The 18,776-nt window shown below is 42.7% G+C and overlaps 1 protein-coding gene across 11 annotated transcripts in view; it reads right to left on the bottom strand.

Annotated features, from left to right (window-relative positions):
- The window catches only part of smarca4a (SWI/SNF related, matrix associated, actin dependent regulator of chromatin, subfamily a, member 4a), an 81,836-nt gene extending 63,713 nt beyond the window's left edge, over positions 1-18,123 (bottom strand). For 8 of the 11 annotated variants that reach the window (XM_043694812.1, XM_043694814.1, XM_043694815.1 and 5 more), the window contains exons 1-5: positions 18,042-18,123; positions 14,707-14,964; positions 5,300-5,432; positions 3,612-3,986; positions 1,813-1,911 (exon numbers count right to left, since the gene is read on the bottom strand). In XM_043694812.1, the coding sequence (XP_043550747.1) occupies positions 1,813-1,911; positions 3,612-3,986; positions 5,300-5,432; positions 14,707-14,928 (829 nt within the window). In that variant the 5' untranslated portion in view covers positions 14,929-14,964; positions 18,042-18,123. The remainder of the gene's footprint in view (positions 1-1,812; positions 1,912-3,611; positions 3,987-5,299; positions 5,433-14,706; positions 14,965-18,041) is intronic. The other 3 variants (XM_043694813.1, XM_043694817.1, XM_043694821.1) reach the window with 1 other exon arrangement.
- Between the last annotated feature and the right edge of the window lie 653 nt (positions 18,124-18,776).

The following is an 18,776-nucleotide window of genomic DNA, read 5'->3' as shown; positions in this document are numbered from 1 at the left end:
TTAAAATAACTGGAAATCCGGGGTGCTTGGGAGTAGAATGTCTCCTCGTCCAAGCAGATGCAATGGAGGTGGAAGAATTGGGAAAACAGGGTGGAGTTCTTGAAGGATACTGGGTGGGAGGTGGTGTAGTCCAGGTAGTTATGGGAGTCTGTGGATTTAGAGTAAATGTCCATCTGTAGACTGTCGCCTGAGATGGAAATGGAGAGGTCAAGAAAGGGGAGGAGGTATCTGAGATAGAGCAAGTGAATTTAAGGGTGGGGTGAAAGTTGTGGATGAAGTTAATGAACTGCTGCAGTTCAGCCTGGCTACAGGATGAAACACCAATGCAGTCATCGATGTAACTGCAGTGCTTGTGTAGGTATTGAAGAGGGAATATTCAACATAACTGACAAAGAGGCTGGCATAGCTAGGGCCCATTACCACCCTCTGGATTTGGATTTAGAGGAAATGGGAAGAGTTAAAGGAAAAGTTACTAAGGGTGAGGACTAATTCGGCAAGGCGGAGGAGGATAGTGGTAGAGGGGGACTGGATGGGTCTGTTGGAGAGGAAGAGTCCGAGGGCGATCCTTGTGAGGTACGGACGTGTATAAGGACTGCACGTCCATAGTGAAGATAAAGCGCTGGGGGCCAGGGAACTGGAAGTTACTGAAGAGGTGGAGGGTGTGGGTAGTGTCACGGATGTAAGTGGGAAGGGTCTGGACCAAGGGGGGAGAGGATTGAATCGAGATAGGAAGAAATAAGTTTGATGGGGCAGGAGCATGCAGAGACAATGGATCGGCCAGGCTAACTGGGCTTTTGGATCTTGGGGAGCAGGTCAAACTGGGCAGTGCGAGGCTGGGGGACTATGATGTTCATCCTCCAGACAACCACTGCCCCACCTTTTCAGTGGGGTTTGACAATGAAAAGGGGTTTGGTGTGGAGAGAGTGGAGTGCTGCACATTCAGAGGGAGTGAGGTTGGAGTGGGGAAGGGGTGGAGAAATTGAGGCAGCCAATGTCACGTCGGCAGTCACCTCTAGTTCTGGCTCCTCATCCTAGTTCAAAATTTCTGATCAATTATAAAGCAATACACTCCTTAGTAAGTGCTTATATAGGAACAAGAGAGGGCAGTCAGCCCCGGGAGCCTCCTCTGGGAATTCAAATGGATCTAGATGATCTGCTCCTCAGCTCACCATTGCTACATATTTCTTGGTATCCTTACTAAATAAAAATCTATCATTTTCAAGCTTGCAAGTTCTAACTATCCCCCTGCATCTACTAAGCTTTGGGTTTCTACCATTTTTCGTGTGAGATATGTGCTTTCTGATTTCTGTCCAGAATGGCCTAGGCTCTAATTCCAAGGCTGTATTTTGTTCTGGATTCTTCCCTATAGGAATTAGTTCTGTGTATCTATCCTACTGAATCCTTTCAATATTTTCAATATCTTGATCAAATTACCCCTGAATCTCCTTCATGCTTAGGAATTCAAGCTAAGTTCATAATACCTGTCCTGGTAATCCAACCTGATCAAAACACTTCTTTGAACTCTCCACTCTTGTTCCTCCAAATATCTCCCAACTTACACTTTCATGCTCTTGATACTCATTGCAGCTTCTCAAGCTCATTCGTTTGTGAGACCCGAAAAATGGCAGAACTCCTCAAATTTGCTCAGACTTCCTTTCCTCCCATCATCTTTTAGGGCACAATCTTGGGGTCACACTACCATTCTTTCCTGTACTATTTGGTCTTCACTTCTACCCTCAGTGCCTTCCTGCCCTGCAAGCCTCGGTTATTTGGCCAGGTTTCTCAATAATTCCAAACAGCATAGAGAATTACCTTCTGGCCAGGATTTTGAGGGGCCGCCGGGAGGTTGACATTGCATTCCCTGATTGACACCAGCAGATCCTGGAGGCATCATGTTAGATCCTCCCATACCTGTAAACAAGGGGTAAAGGAAGAGACAAAGTCACGTGGATAGACCAGCACAGGCAGGGATTGTTTTAGTATTGGAAGTAATGACAAACAATGGCATGCTTGTGAGAACAAGACTTTTTTTTAGTAGGTCCTGCATATGCCCAACTCCCTCTGACAAGATATTTATCATATTTTTGCCTTATTAGTCCCTTTCAGACCACACGTGAGGTTATAGGGGCAGCTGCTACCAAGACTACCTTAAATCCACAAAAGTAAGCCAACTGTCTGGTGATGACATTCCCTCTTTTCGCCTGTGCAGGGAGGAACATGGGACCTCCTCAGTCAGAACTGCACAACTTAATTCTGCGACTCGCAACACAGGAAATCATGTTACCACGCTCCTAAATGTGGATGCTCCAAAATTCAATTCTCTAGCATATTTTGTTGCAATACACTGATACTCTAGTAACCTGATCCCAAAGTTCTGGTGTCCTAATATACTGGTGCCTTAGTATTCAAAGCATTGATGCTCCACTATCTGCCCATGCATACTGATACCCGAGTATCTCAAGCTTCAAATCACAATGATCAGAAACTCTGTACCTCAATGTATGAAGCCACAATCCATATATACTGCAAGCCAGGTGGATGACAGTTGGGAATAAGTGAGAAATGGGGTGGTTTAGTAAATAACGTAGGATACTCAATGTGTTTGCAGATGTGTGTTGATATACAACCAGGATCTGGTTAACCTCAGTTCTATCCCCAGCAAGCACAATGTTACACAAATATCAGCATGAGCACAATCAAAAATAAACTAAGGGAAAACAGGACAGGAACAGAAAGAGGCCATTTAGCTTCTTAAGCCCATCCTTCCATGAGATTGTGGCCAGTTTGTGACCTTACTTCTCATTATCTCCTTTGCTTATTTTAAAATCATTGGTTCATAGAGTTGTCTTAATCAAAGATTTAAAATTAACATCTGACCCAACATGTGTAGAAAGCTGCCACATACCGAAGATCTGCTGGTCATGAATCAGTCAGTTCAATTAGATGAAGATCATTCTTGAATCAAAGGACAGTCGACAGTGCATGTAGAACAATTCCCTAACTTGCTTCTTGTCTGTAACCTTTAGGCCATATCTCCTAGTCCTGGACTTCAAATCAGCTGAAATGGTTTCCCCCTCTATCTGCCCTATCGATTCTCCTTAATATCACGAAGAGTCCTTGTCATGTTAAAGGGGATTGTCAGGCTTTCACCTGCATGGACCTTAGTAAGGGTTCATTTGGCCCGTTGGCCTGTGCCAGCCGTTTGAAAGAGCTAACCAATGAGCCTGACCCCTTTGCTCTTTCCACATGGCACTACAATTTTTCCATCAATTACTTAGCCAGTTCTGGTTTGGCAGTTACTATTGAATCTGATTCCACCGCCTATCAGGTAGTACATATCAATCATAATATATAACATTCTCTCCTGGTCCTCCTTCCAAATATCTCAAATATACATCTTCTGATTACCATCCATCCTGCTAATGAAAACTGCTTATCTTTCTTTATTCTAACAAAACACATCATATTTAAAAGGGCTTTATGGACTGGATATACTTTTAGTGGTGAGTTTTGAGATAGAAACCAAACTGCCTTTCTGATATGGGTGTGTAAGTATTATAATGGAGCTTGGTTTACTTGCTAACAATCAATGTAAAAGAAGAGGCGGATACCAAGTGGTCTGTTGTAATTCCCAGGAGCTGGGCCTGAAGCTGCTCCAGTTCCAGGGGTGGAGGGCGGAGGTAGTGATGATATCTGCTGCTGCATTCCAGGCGGTGGTCTCTTCCCTTGGATAGCCAACTGCAAGTGGTCAGGAATGGGTTGTCCTCTTGCAAGCATCTTGTATGCCATGATCTGTGCTCGCAGCTGATGCAGTTGCCCTTGGTTGAAAGGAGAGGGTCCACGGTTTTGCTGTCCCAGTGTCTGAGGTTCCCCGCCATCCATTGGAACACCACCTGGTCCAGAAGTCATAGGGGGTACCGAAGGAGGGCCGTTAGCAGGTACTGGACTTGGGGCATGCTCAGTACATCCCAGAGGAGAAGGGTAACCTGTGATTGAAGAGTTGTTACAGATTAACTTTGTCTTAAATGAACAACTTGCATTTGAATAAAACTTTAAAACATAAAACAACCCAATGTTTTAATTGTATCAAAGATTAGGGTTGGAGAGAATTAATTAGATTTTGATTTATATTATCATGTGTATTTTACAGTAAGAATACAATAAAATACAGAGAAAATTTAATTAAATGATAACTGGAGCACATCCTGCCAATTATGCTTCTCAACATTTCAAAAATGTACAAAGAGACACTGACTGACACAAGACTTGAGTGGAGATAGGAGATATACCTTTAATGTTTCATTCTGAGAACAAATCTACTTCAAGCAAAGACTGGCTCTAGTTTCTTCCTTCACTAACTGGCTATCAGAAGTATAACACAATGCACTTCACAAGAGCTTTACCAAACAAAATTAGATAACAAATCGTTAGGGAAGATGACCTAAAATATTTGAACAGGGTATTCCAGAAATTATGGCCTGTGCAGCTCAAAGCATAGGTAAAAACAATGACTGCAGATGCTGGAAACCAGAGTTTAGGTTTAGTGGTGCTGGAAAAGCACAGCAGTTCAGGCAACATCCGAGGAGCGGTAAAATCGACATTTCGGGCAAAAGCCCTTCATCAGGAATACAGGCAGAGTGCCCGAAGGGTGGAAAGATAAATGAGAGGAGGGTGGGGGTGGGGAGAAAGTAGCATAGAGTACAATAGGTGAGTGGGGGAGGGGATGAAGGTGATAGGTCAGGGAGGAGGGTGGAGTGGATAGGTGGAAAGGAAGATAGGCAGGTAAGACAAGTCTTGGGGACAGTGCTGAGCTGGAAGTTTGGAGCTTGGGTGAGGTGGGGAAGGGGAAATGACGAAACTACTGAAGTCCACATTGATGGCCTGGGGTTAAAGTGTACCGAGGCGGAAGATGAGGCATTATTCCTCCAGGCGTCGGGTGGTGAGGGAGCGGCGGTGAAGGCATAGCTGACAATAATGGATGATGAACATTGGGATTTTTAAGGACATTGCAGGAGGAGGAGGGGAGATGCAAGGAATGTGATGATGGTGTGTGAATGGGCCAGAACAAGTTAAGATAGAGGCAGCAGAGTTCCTCGCAAAGGAAACAACTTGAAGTTAAATCATCTGGAGGGCAAGTCCCTGTGGACCATAATTCCTTGACTCCAAGCAGTAGCCATTGTATGATTGAAAAATAATTTATTCATTTTTTAAATGGAGCAGTAGAGGTGCAACAAAAAATGCAACCCATTCATTTATTTTATTAAAATAAAAATATCTCCATTAAAGCAAAGCCTGTTACCTTGAGAATGCTGGTCCATGGGGCTAGGCGGTGGTGCCATGCCACTGTGTCCTCCTGACCTCATGCTAATGGATTTCATCTGGCTGTAACGTGGGTCATCGGGCATCACCTTTTCATGCATTGATTCCATTGCCTGCAAAGAGAAAAAATGTTGGAGGCATTGTTCCCCTACAGCTGGCAGAGAACTGCAATTACTATACACAGCCTGTACCAGTGAATGTGCAATCCATTAATGTCATGCTCTTCACCAGTTTCCTGGCGTTCTGTTGACCAAAGCTCTCAGTGAAATGGACACAATGGGACAGGGAAGGGATTGGGGATTTAGCTGTGATTAATGGGGTAGCCAAGCACTGACTGTAGCAGGTTCCTTGGAGGTCTCTGCATTACAAATGGCTCGCAAGAACTGCACAGTATATGCAGCATAATGGATTAACATGAGGAGAGCTGCTGAGAAGAGGAGATAAGGTGAAACTGACAGACTTCCTACGGAGTCAGCTCTTTGGCATCCTGCTGCTGCTGATTACCACAAAGAAGCCTGCTAGCTGCACATGGATTCGAACAGGGTTCAGCAGAAATGTCAAAGTCAGCCTTTCAGACAGCAATGACAGCGGGTTACACAGTGCTAAGGAGCAGAATGCATCTGGAACTTAACTGTTTAATGCAAATGAAATAGGAAGAAAAGCAGAAACTGACCCTGCAATTGACATTGGAACCATACAACTGGAAAAGATAGTGGTATAATTGAAGGGGCATCCGTACAGATACTATTATGCAGAGAAGCATGGTATATCAGAGTGCTATATAAAGTGGTATGGTGTATTACAGTGTTACATAGAGGAGAGAGTGTACCAGAGTACTTTACAGAGAAATTTGATACAAATCAGAGTGTTACTTAGAGAGATGAGGAATATTAGACTGCTATGTTGAGGGATAGTTTTTAGGCTGCAAATGCTGTACATGCCTTGTAGGTGACACCAATAGCACGCATGAAGAGGCTCTCTTCCCAATTTTAGAGTGACAGAAGAGGAACAGAAAAGTGCACAGGTCCGGAGCTTTACCCTTCGAGAATCAAGCTCTCACAATCCGACCCACTGCAGCAGCCATGATGCACTTTCTGAATCTGCTGCGGTGTCTACTTCTTCTTACAGGTTTGCGGAAGGTGGCAAGACAAGCTCAGTGAGGAAGCAGCAGCGTCAAGAGTGTGGTGCTGGAAAAGCACAACAGGTCAGGTAGCATCCGAGAGCAGAAGAATCGACGTTTCGGGTATAAGCCCTCCGTCAGGAATAAGGCTTGTGAGCCAAGAGGACAGAGAGATACATGGGAGGGGTTTGGAGCTGGGGGGGGGGGGAAGGTAGCTGAGAGTGTGATAAGTAGATGAAGGTGGGGCTAATGGTAATAGGTTGGAGAGGAGGATGGAGCAGAGAGATGGGAAGGAAGATGGACAGGTAGGCCAGATCATGAGGGCGGTGCTGAGTTAGAGGGTTGGATCTGGGATAAGGTGAGGGGAGGGGAAATGAGGAAACTGTTGAAGTCCACCATTAATCCCGTGTGGTTGGAGGGTTCCAAGGCGGAAGATGAGGTGTTCTTCCTCCAGGCGTTGGGTGGTTAGCCGATTGAGGAGGTCCAGGACTTGCATGTCCTTGGTGGAGTAGGAGGGGGAGTTAAAGTGTTCGGCCGCAGGGCAGTGGGGTTGCTTTGTGCATCTGTCCCAGAGATGTTCTTCAAGGCGTACTGTCTCCCCAATCAGAGAACATCTCTGGGACACACGCACGATGGGCCTCCCTCCTGTTAGTAGTTTAACTGTCCTCCACCATTCATGACTGGATACAGCAGAGCCTTTTTAAAAAATTCAATCACTGTATGTGAGTGTTGCTGGCTGAACCAATATTTATTGCTCATCCCTAAATGCCCTTAAGAGCTGGTGGTGAGCTGCTTTCTTGAATCACTGCAATCCATGTGCTTTAGGTCAACCCAAATGCCATTAAGGATAGAATTCCTGGATTTTGACCCAACATCAATGAAGGATTTGTGATGTAACGTTAAAAGATTAAATAGGAATATCTCTCTGGACATTAATGTAATATTACAAAGTTAAAGTGCACTGAGTGAACATTCTGGAAGTGGGTGGGGATGACATTCATGCAAGAATGCGAATGACCCCTAGTCCAATTAGTCATTTGCTACTACTCCCCCTATTATCAAATTAAACAATCATTTAATCTCTTCCATTCAGAAATGCTTTCTAGCCATCCCCTGAAGCTAGGTATGTCACACCTGCATTGTCTTGGGGAACCACTGAGTCAGGAAAATCATTTACATAACGATTTCCCAGGATTAGGGCATTTACATTTACATTATCTCCAAGGATGATCTCATCCTACCATTGTATCTGGGGTAATGTGACTGTGAGGGAGTGACTGGGGATTGTCGTGAGTGGCATGTGACTATGGGGGAGTGGCCAGAGTATCTGTGAACATTACCAACTGACCTATATAAAGGGAATGTGTTCTCTTTGTTCAGGGCCTCACTTTGACTCGACTTCGCACGCCTGCAAAGGAGGGGAGGGTCAAAGGGGATCACCTAACTTGTACAAGCTTTAATAAACTTTAACTGTTTGCAGAAGTTGGTGTGTGCGAATTGCATCTTGTGTGTGAAACTTTGGAAAAAGAACCCAACAGTGACAGTGAGTGGTTTGAAGGGGAAAATGCTTAGATTGGATCTGTTGGCTATCTGATAGCTCAGCCCTGTCAACACATGGTGCGTCCAATGTTAGGTATACAAATAATCCTGTGTTGTAAATTCACCAGGTCAACACCTCATTTTTACTTATGCCTGATGGTATACCTGTCATGTCCTTTTCTAGCACCTCTTATTGAACAGTGCTAATCTAGCTTGATGGCATTAGTACTAATGAGCCCTTACGGGTGATGAACAATGAGGTTGTCCACCAAACTCAATTCTGTGCCCTTTCCACACTCAGTGTTTCTTCCAAGTAGTGTTCAACATGGAGAAGGACTGATCTGTTAGTCAAAGCGGTTTAGCAAGTGATATCAGCCAGTGGTTTCCTTGTTTTAGTCTGACCTGATGCCAGAAGACTTCAATATCATGGACTCCCAGGGCACCTCACCCTCCCATCTCTATGTTCCCATCTCTGGCAGTTCTATCCTCGTGGGACAGCATATACCCTACCTAAGGATGGAAATACTGCTTTGAGATCTATTCTATATGATTATGATTATGTGCTTACGACTCTGTCAGCCTGTAAGATAGCTCTCCCAATTTTGGCACATGCCTCCAACATTGGCACTAACGTAGACCATGACAATAGGTAGGATTAAGACACATATTCTCTGAGAATATGAGCAGCTCGGGGCTAAATTTAAAAAACAGAACCTCAAAGGTGTTAATGTTCAGATTACTAATTGAGCCATATGCAAACTTGCATAACGTAAATAAGATTAGAGGTAAGTGCATGGCTCAAAGATTTGTGTGGGAGAAATGGGTTCGGATTCATGAAGCAATGGCACCAGTACTGGGGTAGGAGAGTTGTTTTGTTGGGACCAGCTTCATTTGAATCGTATTGCAACCAATGTCCTGGAAAATTGCTGCCTAAAGCTGTAGACAGGGCATTAAACTACTTAGTTGGGGAGGGTTCAATTTAACAGCTACCCTGTTAAGCCGCCTAAAATGTTAGTAATGTGTAATAATATAGGATCAATAAGCGATCTCATCGTTTAAGATCCTTTGGGAGTAGTGATGATAACATAATAGTTTGAGGGAAGCAACATAAGTCTCAAAAGTTTAAAAAAATCAAAAAGAAACAAGAGAGCAGAGATGCAGGATAGTGAAAAGATGAACAATAATCAGTCCATAATAGGAAGGAGCAGAAGAATGCAGAAAAAAATAAAAACCAGAGTAAGTAGTATTGGTAAAACGTCAAAATTTAAGGCCTTTTATCTGAATGCACATGACACAAGATAGGTATAAATTAAAATAAATTAATATGACTTCATAGCAGTCACAGGGATGTGGTTGCACAATGATCAAGACTAAAAACTCAATATTCAAGAGTATTCAATGTTTTTGAGGAACAGGCAAAAAAGAAAAGGGAGTGGGATAGCTTTGTTCATAATAGAAGGTATTTGTCCAGTTGTAAATAGTGATATACATGCAATACTTCGTGATGTGGAATCAGTTTAGGTAGAAATAAGGAATAGCATGGGAAAGAGGTCAAGGGTGGGACTCATCTGTAGGCCTGAAGTGTTGCATCATCGTAGGACCAAGTATAAATCAGGAAATAATGGAGGTTTATAATCAGGGATCTACAAATGTTAATGGGTGATTCCAATCTGTGTATTGATTAGACAAATCAGATGGATAAAGGTAACATGGAAAACAATTTTATAGAGTGCGTCAGGGATTGTTTCTTAGATCAATGAGTGCAGAACCTACCTGGGAACAGATTATTTTAGCTCTAAAAGACCACACAATGTAGGAGCAGAAGTAAGCCATTTTGCCCATCAGATCTGCTTTACCATTCAATGAGATCATGACTGGACTGATAATCCTCAGCATTACTTTCCATGCCTTTTCTTGTATCCTTGATACATTCACTGATTAAAAAGCTGTCTACCTCAGCACTGAATATACTTAATGATCCAGCTTCCACATACCTCTGTGTTAAAAAAAACATACAGATTTACTACCCTCCAAGAGAAGAAATTCTTTCTCTGTCCTACCCAAGTGATCTCTTACTTTGAGATTATGCTCTCTGGTCTGAGACTCTCCCACAAGGGGAAACAATGTCTCCACAGCTAAGCCACCTAAAATTCTAGTAATGTGAAATACAATAGGATCAATAAGAGATGTCATTGTTTAGGATCCTCTGGGAATAGTGATGATAACATGGTAAGTTTCAGGGAAGCAACACAAGTCTCAACTCAAATAAGCACAATTACATGATGTGAGGGAAAAATTGTCAAAAATGGGCTGGGGAAAACAGCTAAAGGGAATGTCAGTGGATGAGCCGTGAAAAGCAGTAGATATTTCATAGCACTCAGCAAACATTTGTTTCAGTCAAAAAGGAGGACTTGGTGACAAGGATGAACATGCCATGGAATACAAGAAGAGTATCCAATTGCCAAAACTAGTGGTAGTACAGAGGATTGGGAATCTTTTTAGCAACTAGCAATGGATATACAAAAAGTTAATAAAGAGGGAGAAAATTGATGCAAATAAATTGGCAAGAAATATAAAAACAAACAGCAAGAGCTTCGTGCGTGTATAAGAGTAGCTAAAATACGTATGGGATCCTTGGAGAATGCAACTCAGGAATTAACAATAGGATACAAGGAAGTGATAAGATAAATTAAATCAATATTTTGCATCAGTCTTCATGGTTGAGGACTGCAAACATCCCAAAGATAACAGATAAGCAAGGTACTAATGTAAAGAAAGTCTCTATCAGAAAGACAAAGTGCTTGACAACTTGAGAAGAAGCCAGGACCTGACGGTCTGCATTCATGGGTTTTAAACTAAATGACCTGATCAGGTGTACCCGAGAACTCTGTTGGGAAGCTAGAGAAGTGATTGCTGGGCCTCTTGCTGAGATATTTGTATCATCGATAGTCACATTTGTATCATCGAGGTGCCAGAAGACTGGAGGTTGGCAAACGTGGTCCAATGTTTAAGAAGGGTGGTAAAGACAAGCCAGGGAACTATAGACCGGTGAGCCTGACCTCAGTGGTGGGCAAGTTGTTGGAGGGAATCCTGAGGGACAGGATATACATGTATTTGGAAAGGCAAGGACTGATTTGGGATAGTCAACATGGCTTTGTGCGTGGGAAATCATGTCTCACAAAGTTGATTGAGTTTTTTGAAGAAGTAACAAAGAAAGGCATTTGACAAGGTTCCCCATGGGAGACTGATTAGCAAGGTTAGATCTCATGGAATACAGGGAGAACTAGCCACTTGGATACAGAACTGGCTCAAAGGTAGAAGACAGAGGGTGGTGGTGGAGGGTTGTTTTTCAGACTGTAGGCCTGTGACCAGTGGAGTGCCACAAGGATTGGTGCTGGGTCCACTACTTTTTGCTATTTACATAAATGATTTGGATGCGAGCATAAGAGGTACAGTTAGTAAGTCTGCAGATGTCTCCAAAATTGGAGGTGTAGTGGACAGCGAAGATGGTTACCTCAGATTACAACAGGATCTGGACCAGATGGGCCAATGGGCTGAGAAGTGGCAGATGGAGTTTAATTCAGATAAATGCAAGGTGCTACATTGTGAGCAGGATTTATACACTATCGATAGTCACAGGTGAGGTGCCGGAAGTCACAGGTGAGGTGCCGGAAGACTGGAGGTTGGCAAACGTGGTGCCACTGTTTAAGAAGGGTGGTAAAGACAAGCCAGGGAACTATAGACCGGTGAGTCTGACCTCAGTGGTGGGCAAGTTGTTGGAGGGAATCCTGAGGGACCTGGATGTACATGTATTTGGAAAGGTAAGGACTGATTTGGGATAGTCAACATGGCTTTGTGCGTGGGAAATCATGTCTCACAAAGTTGATTGAGTTTTTTGAAGAAGTAACAAAGAGGATTGAAGAGGACAGAGCAGTAGATGTGATCTATATGGACTTCAGTAAGGCATTCGACAAGGTTCCCCATGGGAGACTGATTAGCAAGGTTAGATCTCATGGAATACAGGGAGAATTAGCCATTTGGATACAGAACTGGCTCAAAGGTAGAAGACAGAGCGTGGTGGTGAAGATGGTTACCTCAGATTACAAATGGATCTGGACCAGATGGGCCAATGGGCTGAGAAGTGGCAAATAGAGTTTAATTCAGATAAATGCGAGGTGCTGCATTTTGGGGAAAGCAAGTCTTAGCAGGATTTATACACTTAATGGTAAGGTTCTAGGGAGTGTTGCTGAACAAAGAGACCTTAGAGTGCAGGTTCATAACTCCTTGAAAGTGGAGTCGCAGGTAGATAGGATAGTGAAGAAGGCGTTTGCTATGCTTTCCTTTATAGGTCAGAGTATTGAATACAGGAGCTGGGAGGTCATGTTGCGGTTGTACATGACATTGGTTAGGGCACTGTTGAAATATTGCATGCAATTCTGGTCTCCTTCCTATCGGAAAGATATTGTGAAACTTGAAAGGGTTCAGAAAAGATTTACAAGGATTTTGCCAGATTTGGAGGATCTGAGCTACAGGGAGAGGCTGAACAGGCTGGGGCTGTTTTTCCTGGAGCGTTGGAGGCTGAGGGGTGACCTTATAGAGGTTTACAAAATTATGAGGGACATGGATAGGATAAATAGACAAAGTCTTTTCCCTGGGGTTGGGGAGTCCAGAACTAGAGGGCATAGGTTTAGGGTGAGAGGGGAAAGATATAAAAGAGACCTAAGGGGCAACTTTTTCACGCAGAGAGTGGTACGTCTATGGAATGAGCTGCCAGAGGATGTGGTGGAGGCTGGTACAATTGCAACATTTAAAAGGCATTTGGATGGGTATATGAATAGGAAAGGTTTGGAGGGATATGGCCGGGCGCTGGCAGGTGGGACTAGATTGGGTTGGGATATCTGGTCGGCATGGACGGATTGGACCGAAGGTTTGTTTCCATGCTGTACATCTCTATGACTCTATGACTGCAGAGATAGTAGAGGTATTGATCGACATAATCCACAACATATTGGATTCGAGGAAGGTTTGGAAAACTGCTAATGTTATGCCTCATTCAAGAAGGAAGGCAGACAGAAAACTGGAAACTTTAGGCCAGTTATTTAACATCTCTTGTTAGGAAAATGCTGTAGTCCATTATTAAGGAAGAAACAGCAGGACACTTAAAACTTAGTGCAATCAAATGGAATTTAACACGGTTTTGTGAAATGAAAATCAGGTTTGACAAATTTGTTGGGAGTTATTTGAGGAAACTACATGCAGAATTGACAAAGGGCAACTGGTAGATGAAATGCATTTGAATTTCCAGAAGGCATTTGATAAAGTTTATTGCACAAGGTAGGAGCTCACAGTGTTGGAGATAATGTATTAGCATAGATTGAGGATTGATTAACACCAAGAAGGCAGACATTCAGGATTAATAGATCTTTATCGGATTGGAAAGGTGTCACTAATGGAGTACCACAAGGATCCTACAGCGTCAATTATTTACTTGTGTCAACTGTGTTTCCCTTTATGGGAGAGTTTAGTGTCAGAATAAGGAAACATCCTTTAAAGACAGAGGTGAGAAGTGAATTTGTAAAATTCTTTATTGCAGAAGGGTGTAGAGGCTGGATTGTTAAGTGTATTCTAGGTTGAGATAGACATATTTTTAGTAAGGGAATCAAGGCTATGGGCAGGTCAGTGGAGTTGAGTATTATCAGATCAGCTGTGATCACACTGCTTCTAACTCAATGTCTTATGATGTTATGGTCTAATGGCTTGGAGGAGTGGGCAGAGTGTAATCAGGTGCAGCAAATAATCAAGAACGCAAATGTAATTTTGGCTTTATTGCTAGGAGGCTGGAGTTTAAAAATACTGAAGTCTTATTCCAACTATATAGGGTGTTGGTGACAATATAAATGCTCTGTGTTTAAGAAATGATATATTCACACTGGAGGTAGTCCAAAAGCTGATTACTTTGAACAAAGTGCATGACTTATTAGGAACTGACATACAGTTTAAACTTTTTCTGATGAGAGTTTAGAAGAATAAGTAGTGAATTTATTGAAACATACAGGATTCCGAGCGTGCTGAGAGGGTGGATGTTGAGAACATTGTCACATGTACGGTAATCTCAAAGTAGGGGCCACAGTTAAAGAATAACAGGACATTCATTTAAAACTGAGATGTGAAGGAATTTCTTCTCCCAGAGGGTGGTGAATGTCTGGAACGTTCTACCCCAGAGAGCGGGGAAGGCTAGAATCACTAAGGTATTTAAAAAGGAGGTAGATATGTTTTTGAAATCTCAAGGAGTTGGGTGCTGTGAGGAGATGACATGATAGAGAAATGAAAGCCTGAGGCAGATCAGACATGGTCTTATTGAATGTTGGGGAAAGCTTGAAGGATCAAATAGTCTACTCCTGCTTCTATTTCTAATGTCATTACTATAGTATTAAGGGAGGTGGCTCAGAGAATCAGAAGGAGGAAAGGTCAGGTTCTGCGTGAAGTCAGGGGAGTGCCACTAATGACATAGATATCAAAGAGCTAACATTACAATGCTGAGTCAAGTAGCCTGCTCTGCTGTTTGATTCCACAAAATTGTGAACAGCAGCTATGGAATGACTTTAATAAGCCGAACAAATCAAAAGTCTAGCCCCATTCATGTTTTCCTTTTGCTGCTAAACTCTTTGTCTTAAAGACTGCTTTCTAACACATCACAGTTCTATTACAAGAGATTATCACAACATTACCTTATGAAGTTGATGAATGCTTTCTGCAGCATAACCTCCAGGCCCCTGTGGAGTCATGGAATGACCGGCAGATGGGGGACCAGGGCTTGGTCCCATCATACTGTGTGCAGAGCCAGGTGAGGGTCCAGGACTGGGGCCTAGCATTGATCCAGGAGAAGGTCCAGGTCCTGGTGAGGGGCCTGGGCGAGGTGTGCCTCCCATTGGAGGATCAGGAGTTGACATTTTTCAGCAACACTCTTTGACGACTGGCTGCCCACCCTTCAATAAAAAGATACACATTACCCAATGCATTTGCCTTCATTTCTGCGTGCGATGCTTTGGTTCAAGTGTCTGCATGCTTGGCTTCCGCTTTTGAATTCTCACAGAGAAGTTCTCCCCATGTCATAACCATAACTGGAGCAGAGAAATGATTTTTTAAAAATCACACACTTTCAATAGAATAAATAAAGAGAAACTTTGAATGGTATTGGGTTGATAACCAGAGAGTTTAAACCTGTGGGCTTTGAAGATATTGACAAAAGAGCCCGAGGCAGCATGATGCAAACATTTCTAAAGGAACGTATGGTTAGAATTTGGATTGCACTACCTAACAGGGTGGATGGATTGAAAGAGCTTCAATTGCAGTTTTCAAAATACAATTGGATAAATACTTGGTCAGAAAATTATGGCAGGGATATGATAAGAGACAGTGGGACGAATGGGTTGCTGTCTGAAAAAGTCAGTTTATACTTAATGGGTCAAATGGCCTTTTGTACTGTACTATTGAATAAACCAATCAATTGGGCTCAGAGAATCTCCATAGTGTGGAAGCAGGCCATTTGGCCAATTGAGTCCACACTGACCCGCTGAAGAGCATCCCACCTCGACCCAGTCTCCTACCCTATCCCTGTAACCATACAATTTCTATGGCCAATTCACCTGACCTGCATGACTGTGGGAGGAAACCAAAGCACCCAGAAAAAAAACCCACACAGACACAGGGAAAATGGGCGGCACAGTGGTTAGCACTGCTGTCTCACAGCGCCAGAGACCCGGGTTCAATTCCTGCCTCAGGCAACTGACTGTGTGGAGTTTCTCCCCGTGTCTGCGTGGGTTTCCTCCCACAGTCCAAAAATGTGTAGGTTAGGTGAATTGGCCATGCTAAAATTGCCCATGATGTTAGGTGAAGGGGTAAATGTAGGGGAATGGGTCTGGCTGGGTTGCGCTTCGGCAGGTCGGTGTGGACGTGTTGGGCCGAAGGGCCTGTTTCCACACTGTAAGTAATCTAATCTAATCTAAAAAAAATGTGCCAACTCCACACAGACAGTCATCAGAGTGTGGAATCGAACCCAGGTCCCTGGCACTGTGAGGCAGCAGTGCTAACTAATGAGCCACCATGCTGCCCTTTCAACTCAAAAGGTTAGTTCTGCTTTCTCCCCACAGATGCTGCCAAACCTGCTGAGTTTCTCCAGCAATTTCTGTTTCTGTTTCAGATCTCCAGCATTTGCAGCTCGACATTTTATTATATCACTTAATATGACCTAGTCACATTGCCACTTGGGGAGCTTGCAGAACACAATTTGGCTGACATACATCCTATATCCCAACAATTATGACATTTCAAAATGACTTTTCTTTTTTCACGGATTGAACATGTTATGGCAAGACCAGCATTTATTCCCCAACCCTAATTGCCCTTAAGGAGGAGGTTGTGTGCTGTCCTTTAACAAAATGGCTTGCTTGGCCGTTATAAAGGCTAATTAAGAGTCAACAACACTGTGTGAATCTGGAGTCACAATGTAGCCCAGGAGGCAGATTTTCTTCCCTTGAAATTCCTTGAATTTTAATTTTTATCAGCTGCCACGATGGGATGTAAATGAATGTTTTGCAAAATCTGCTCCTCAGGATTACTAGCAACATTATCATTGCTGTATCATCTCATCAGCTGCAAGATTATTTGGGCTGTTCTACAGTTGTGAAAGTTGCTATATAAATATAAGTTATTTCTGTGTTCTATTTCTAGGCCTGTTTGATCTGTAGAGCATTGTTCATCATTTGTCACCTACTGCTCTATAAAGTTTTCTACGAGGCTTGACAATGCAGCTTAATGGCAATAAACTAATAAACCAATAAATGGATTTTAGGTACCCCTTGAAGGTCTGATTCTCTGACAGCCATGAATGGATGACCAATGCTATTCCATTGTGCAAAATAAATTTGGAGAGTAAAAATGCCTGTCACCATAATATAAGAATCTTGACTTGTTACTTCTTCCAAAATGCCGTCACCTCACACTTATCAGGTTAAATTCTATTTGCCACCAATCTGCCCATTTGACCAATCTGTAACCTAACACCTTCATCCTCACTGTCAACCACTAGGCCAATCTAAATAGTCCCTTTATATTGCAGCAACATAATAAAACAAAAAGTGATGACTGTGTGAGAAATAGGGACAGGAGATCAGTGTGGAAGGGAAAAGAGATAGGTTTTAAATGGTTAAATCTAATAGAAACTACGTGCATTTCAAAAGAATTGTCATCCCTTCTCAATACTTCAATTATTCAACCATACATGCAGTCATTAGCTCTCAGAAGAATGCATTACTGTGGAAGATTAGATTCTAATTCTGTGGCTGTCGGGTGTGATTAGACAGAGTACTGATTATGCTAAGAGTGTTGAAATCATGCAATAATTGGGGAGAACCATTGTTCTGGGATCAGGATGTGATAGGAGCCTGAGTGGGAAGTGATTTATTGCAGTGGAACTCTACATAATAGGAGCGAATGGGAAGTGATTTGGTAGATCAGAACTCTGTGATTAGATTAGGTGTGTGCTGATGTGGAGCCAACTGTACAGTGCTTGGCCTGAATTAAAACTGACATGTGGGTTGCCAGGCAAATACACTTCAGGCAGCATTTGTATTTCACTGACAATCGCTATGAAAGGGAGAGCAGGCCTGTGAATCCCAGGGGTGATACCATGCTTTCTGAAGACACAGGCAAAAATAAAACCAACTGTCATACAAATTATCTAGTTTTTCTCAAGTCAGGATTGAAGAAGCAATTTGAGTAATGTGAGGAATCCAGCAAGATAATGCTGAATTTATGTTGAGAGGGAGGTGGGAAATTAGTAGAATCTTAGCTGGGAGATCTGGTTACACTTTATCTCTTTCATCCCAATCTTTCCTTTTATTTAAATCCTTTTCATATCCTAATTTCCAAGTATTCCCAAGTAAATGAATGGTAGGACAGGAGGGTAGTTATTTTACTCAATATGTTCTGACACGCTGCAACATATGTCTGGGGCAGGTGCTCTGGAAAATTGGATCATCTGGTCCAGTGGAAAGGACATTACCTCTGTGCCACCAGAATCTCCTGGACAGGAGGGTATACTTTGTTTGATGACTTCCATACCCTAATACTCTGGACATTTGCGGTTTAGGCTGTCATGTGAGAATGGCCATTGAGCATTCATAAATCTGTAATCAAGGAAAATGATTGTTGTTAGGAAAGTATAATGAGCTATACCCAAACAGAAGTTAGTGTCTTCAGGAGGTGGGGAACAATTTGGAACCATGACTTCTTTGTGAAAACTCTGTTTCCTGCTGGTGGCTTGGTCTTCTGTCCATGTCAATATGTTATCCTTTACATCATGAGCTTTTAATTTCCTCAATAGCCTTTGATTTGGCACCTTGTCAGATGTTTTTTGCAGGTCTAGGTGCAGTGCATTCACTGGCTCCTCTGTCTCCAGCATATCTTGCTTTCTCAAAGAACTCTGATGAATTGGTTAAATATTCCGGTGCAGTAGTGAGGGATTGCCACATTATTGGTTGGGGCCATTTCTTGGAGAAAGTGTGAATTAAAGCCTCATTTTCTCTCTGAGGTAGAAGAGACTATGCTTATCTGTTGAAAAGGAGGATTTTTATTGTAGTGTCCAGACAAATAATTATTACTTAATGAACATCACAAAAATGGATTATTTGGTCATTGTCACATTGCTGTGCCATAATGTGACTGACATGTTTCTCACAGTGAGTACACTTCAAAATTACTTCATTGCGTGTACTTTTGGATATCTGGCAATCAAATT

Source organism: Chiloscyllium plagiosum, chromosome 8 (assembly GCF_004010195.1).
Source record: "Chiloscyllium plagiosum isolate BGI_BamShark_2017 chromosome 8, ASM401019v2, whole genome shotgun sequence".
Taxonomy (NCBI): domain Eukaryota; kingdom Metazoa; phylum Chordata; class Chondrichthyes; order Orectolobiformes; family Hemiscylliidae; genus Chiloscyllium; species Chiloscyllium plagiosum.
The sequence above is the reverse complement of the archived record's forward strand: the minus strand, read 5'-3'. Positions and strand labels throughout refer to the sequence as shown.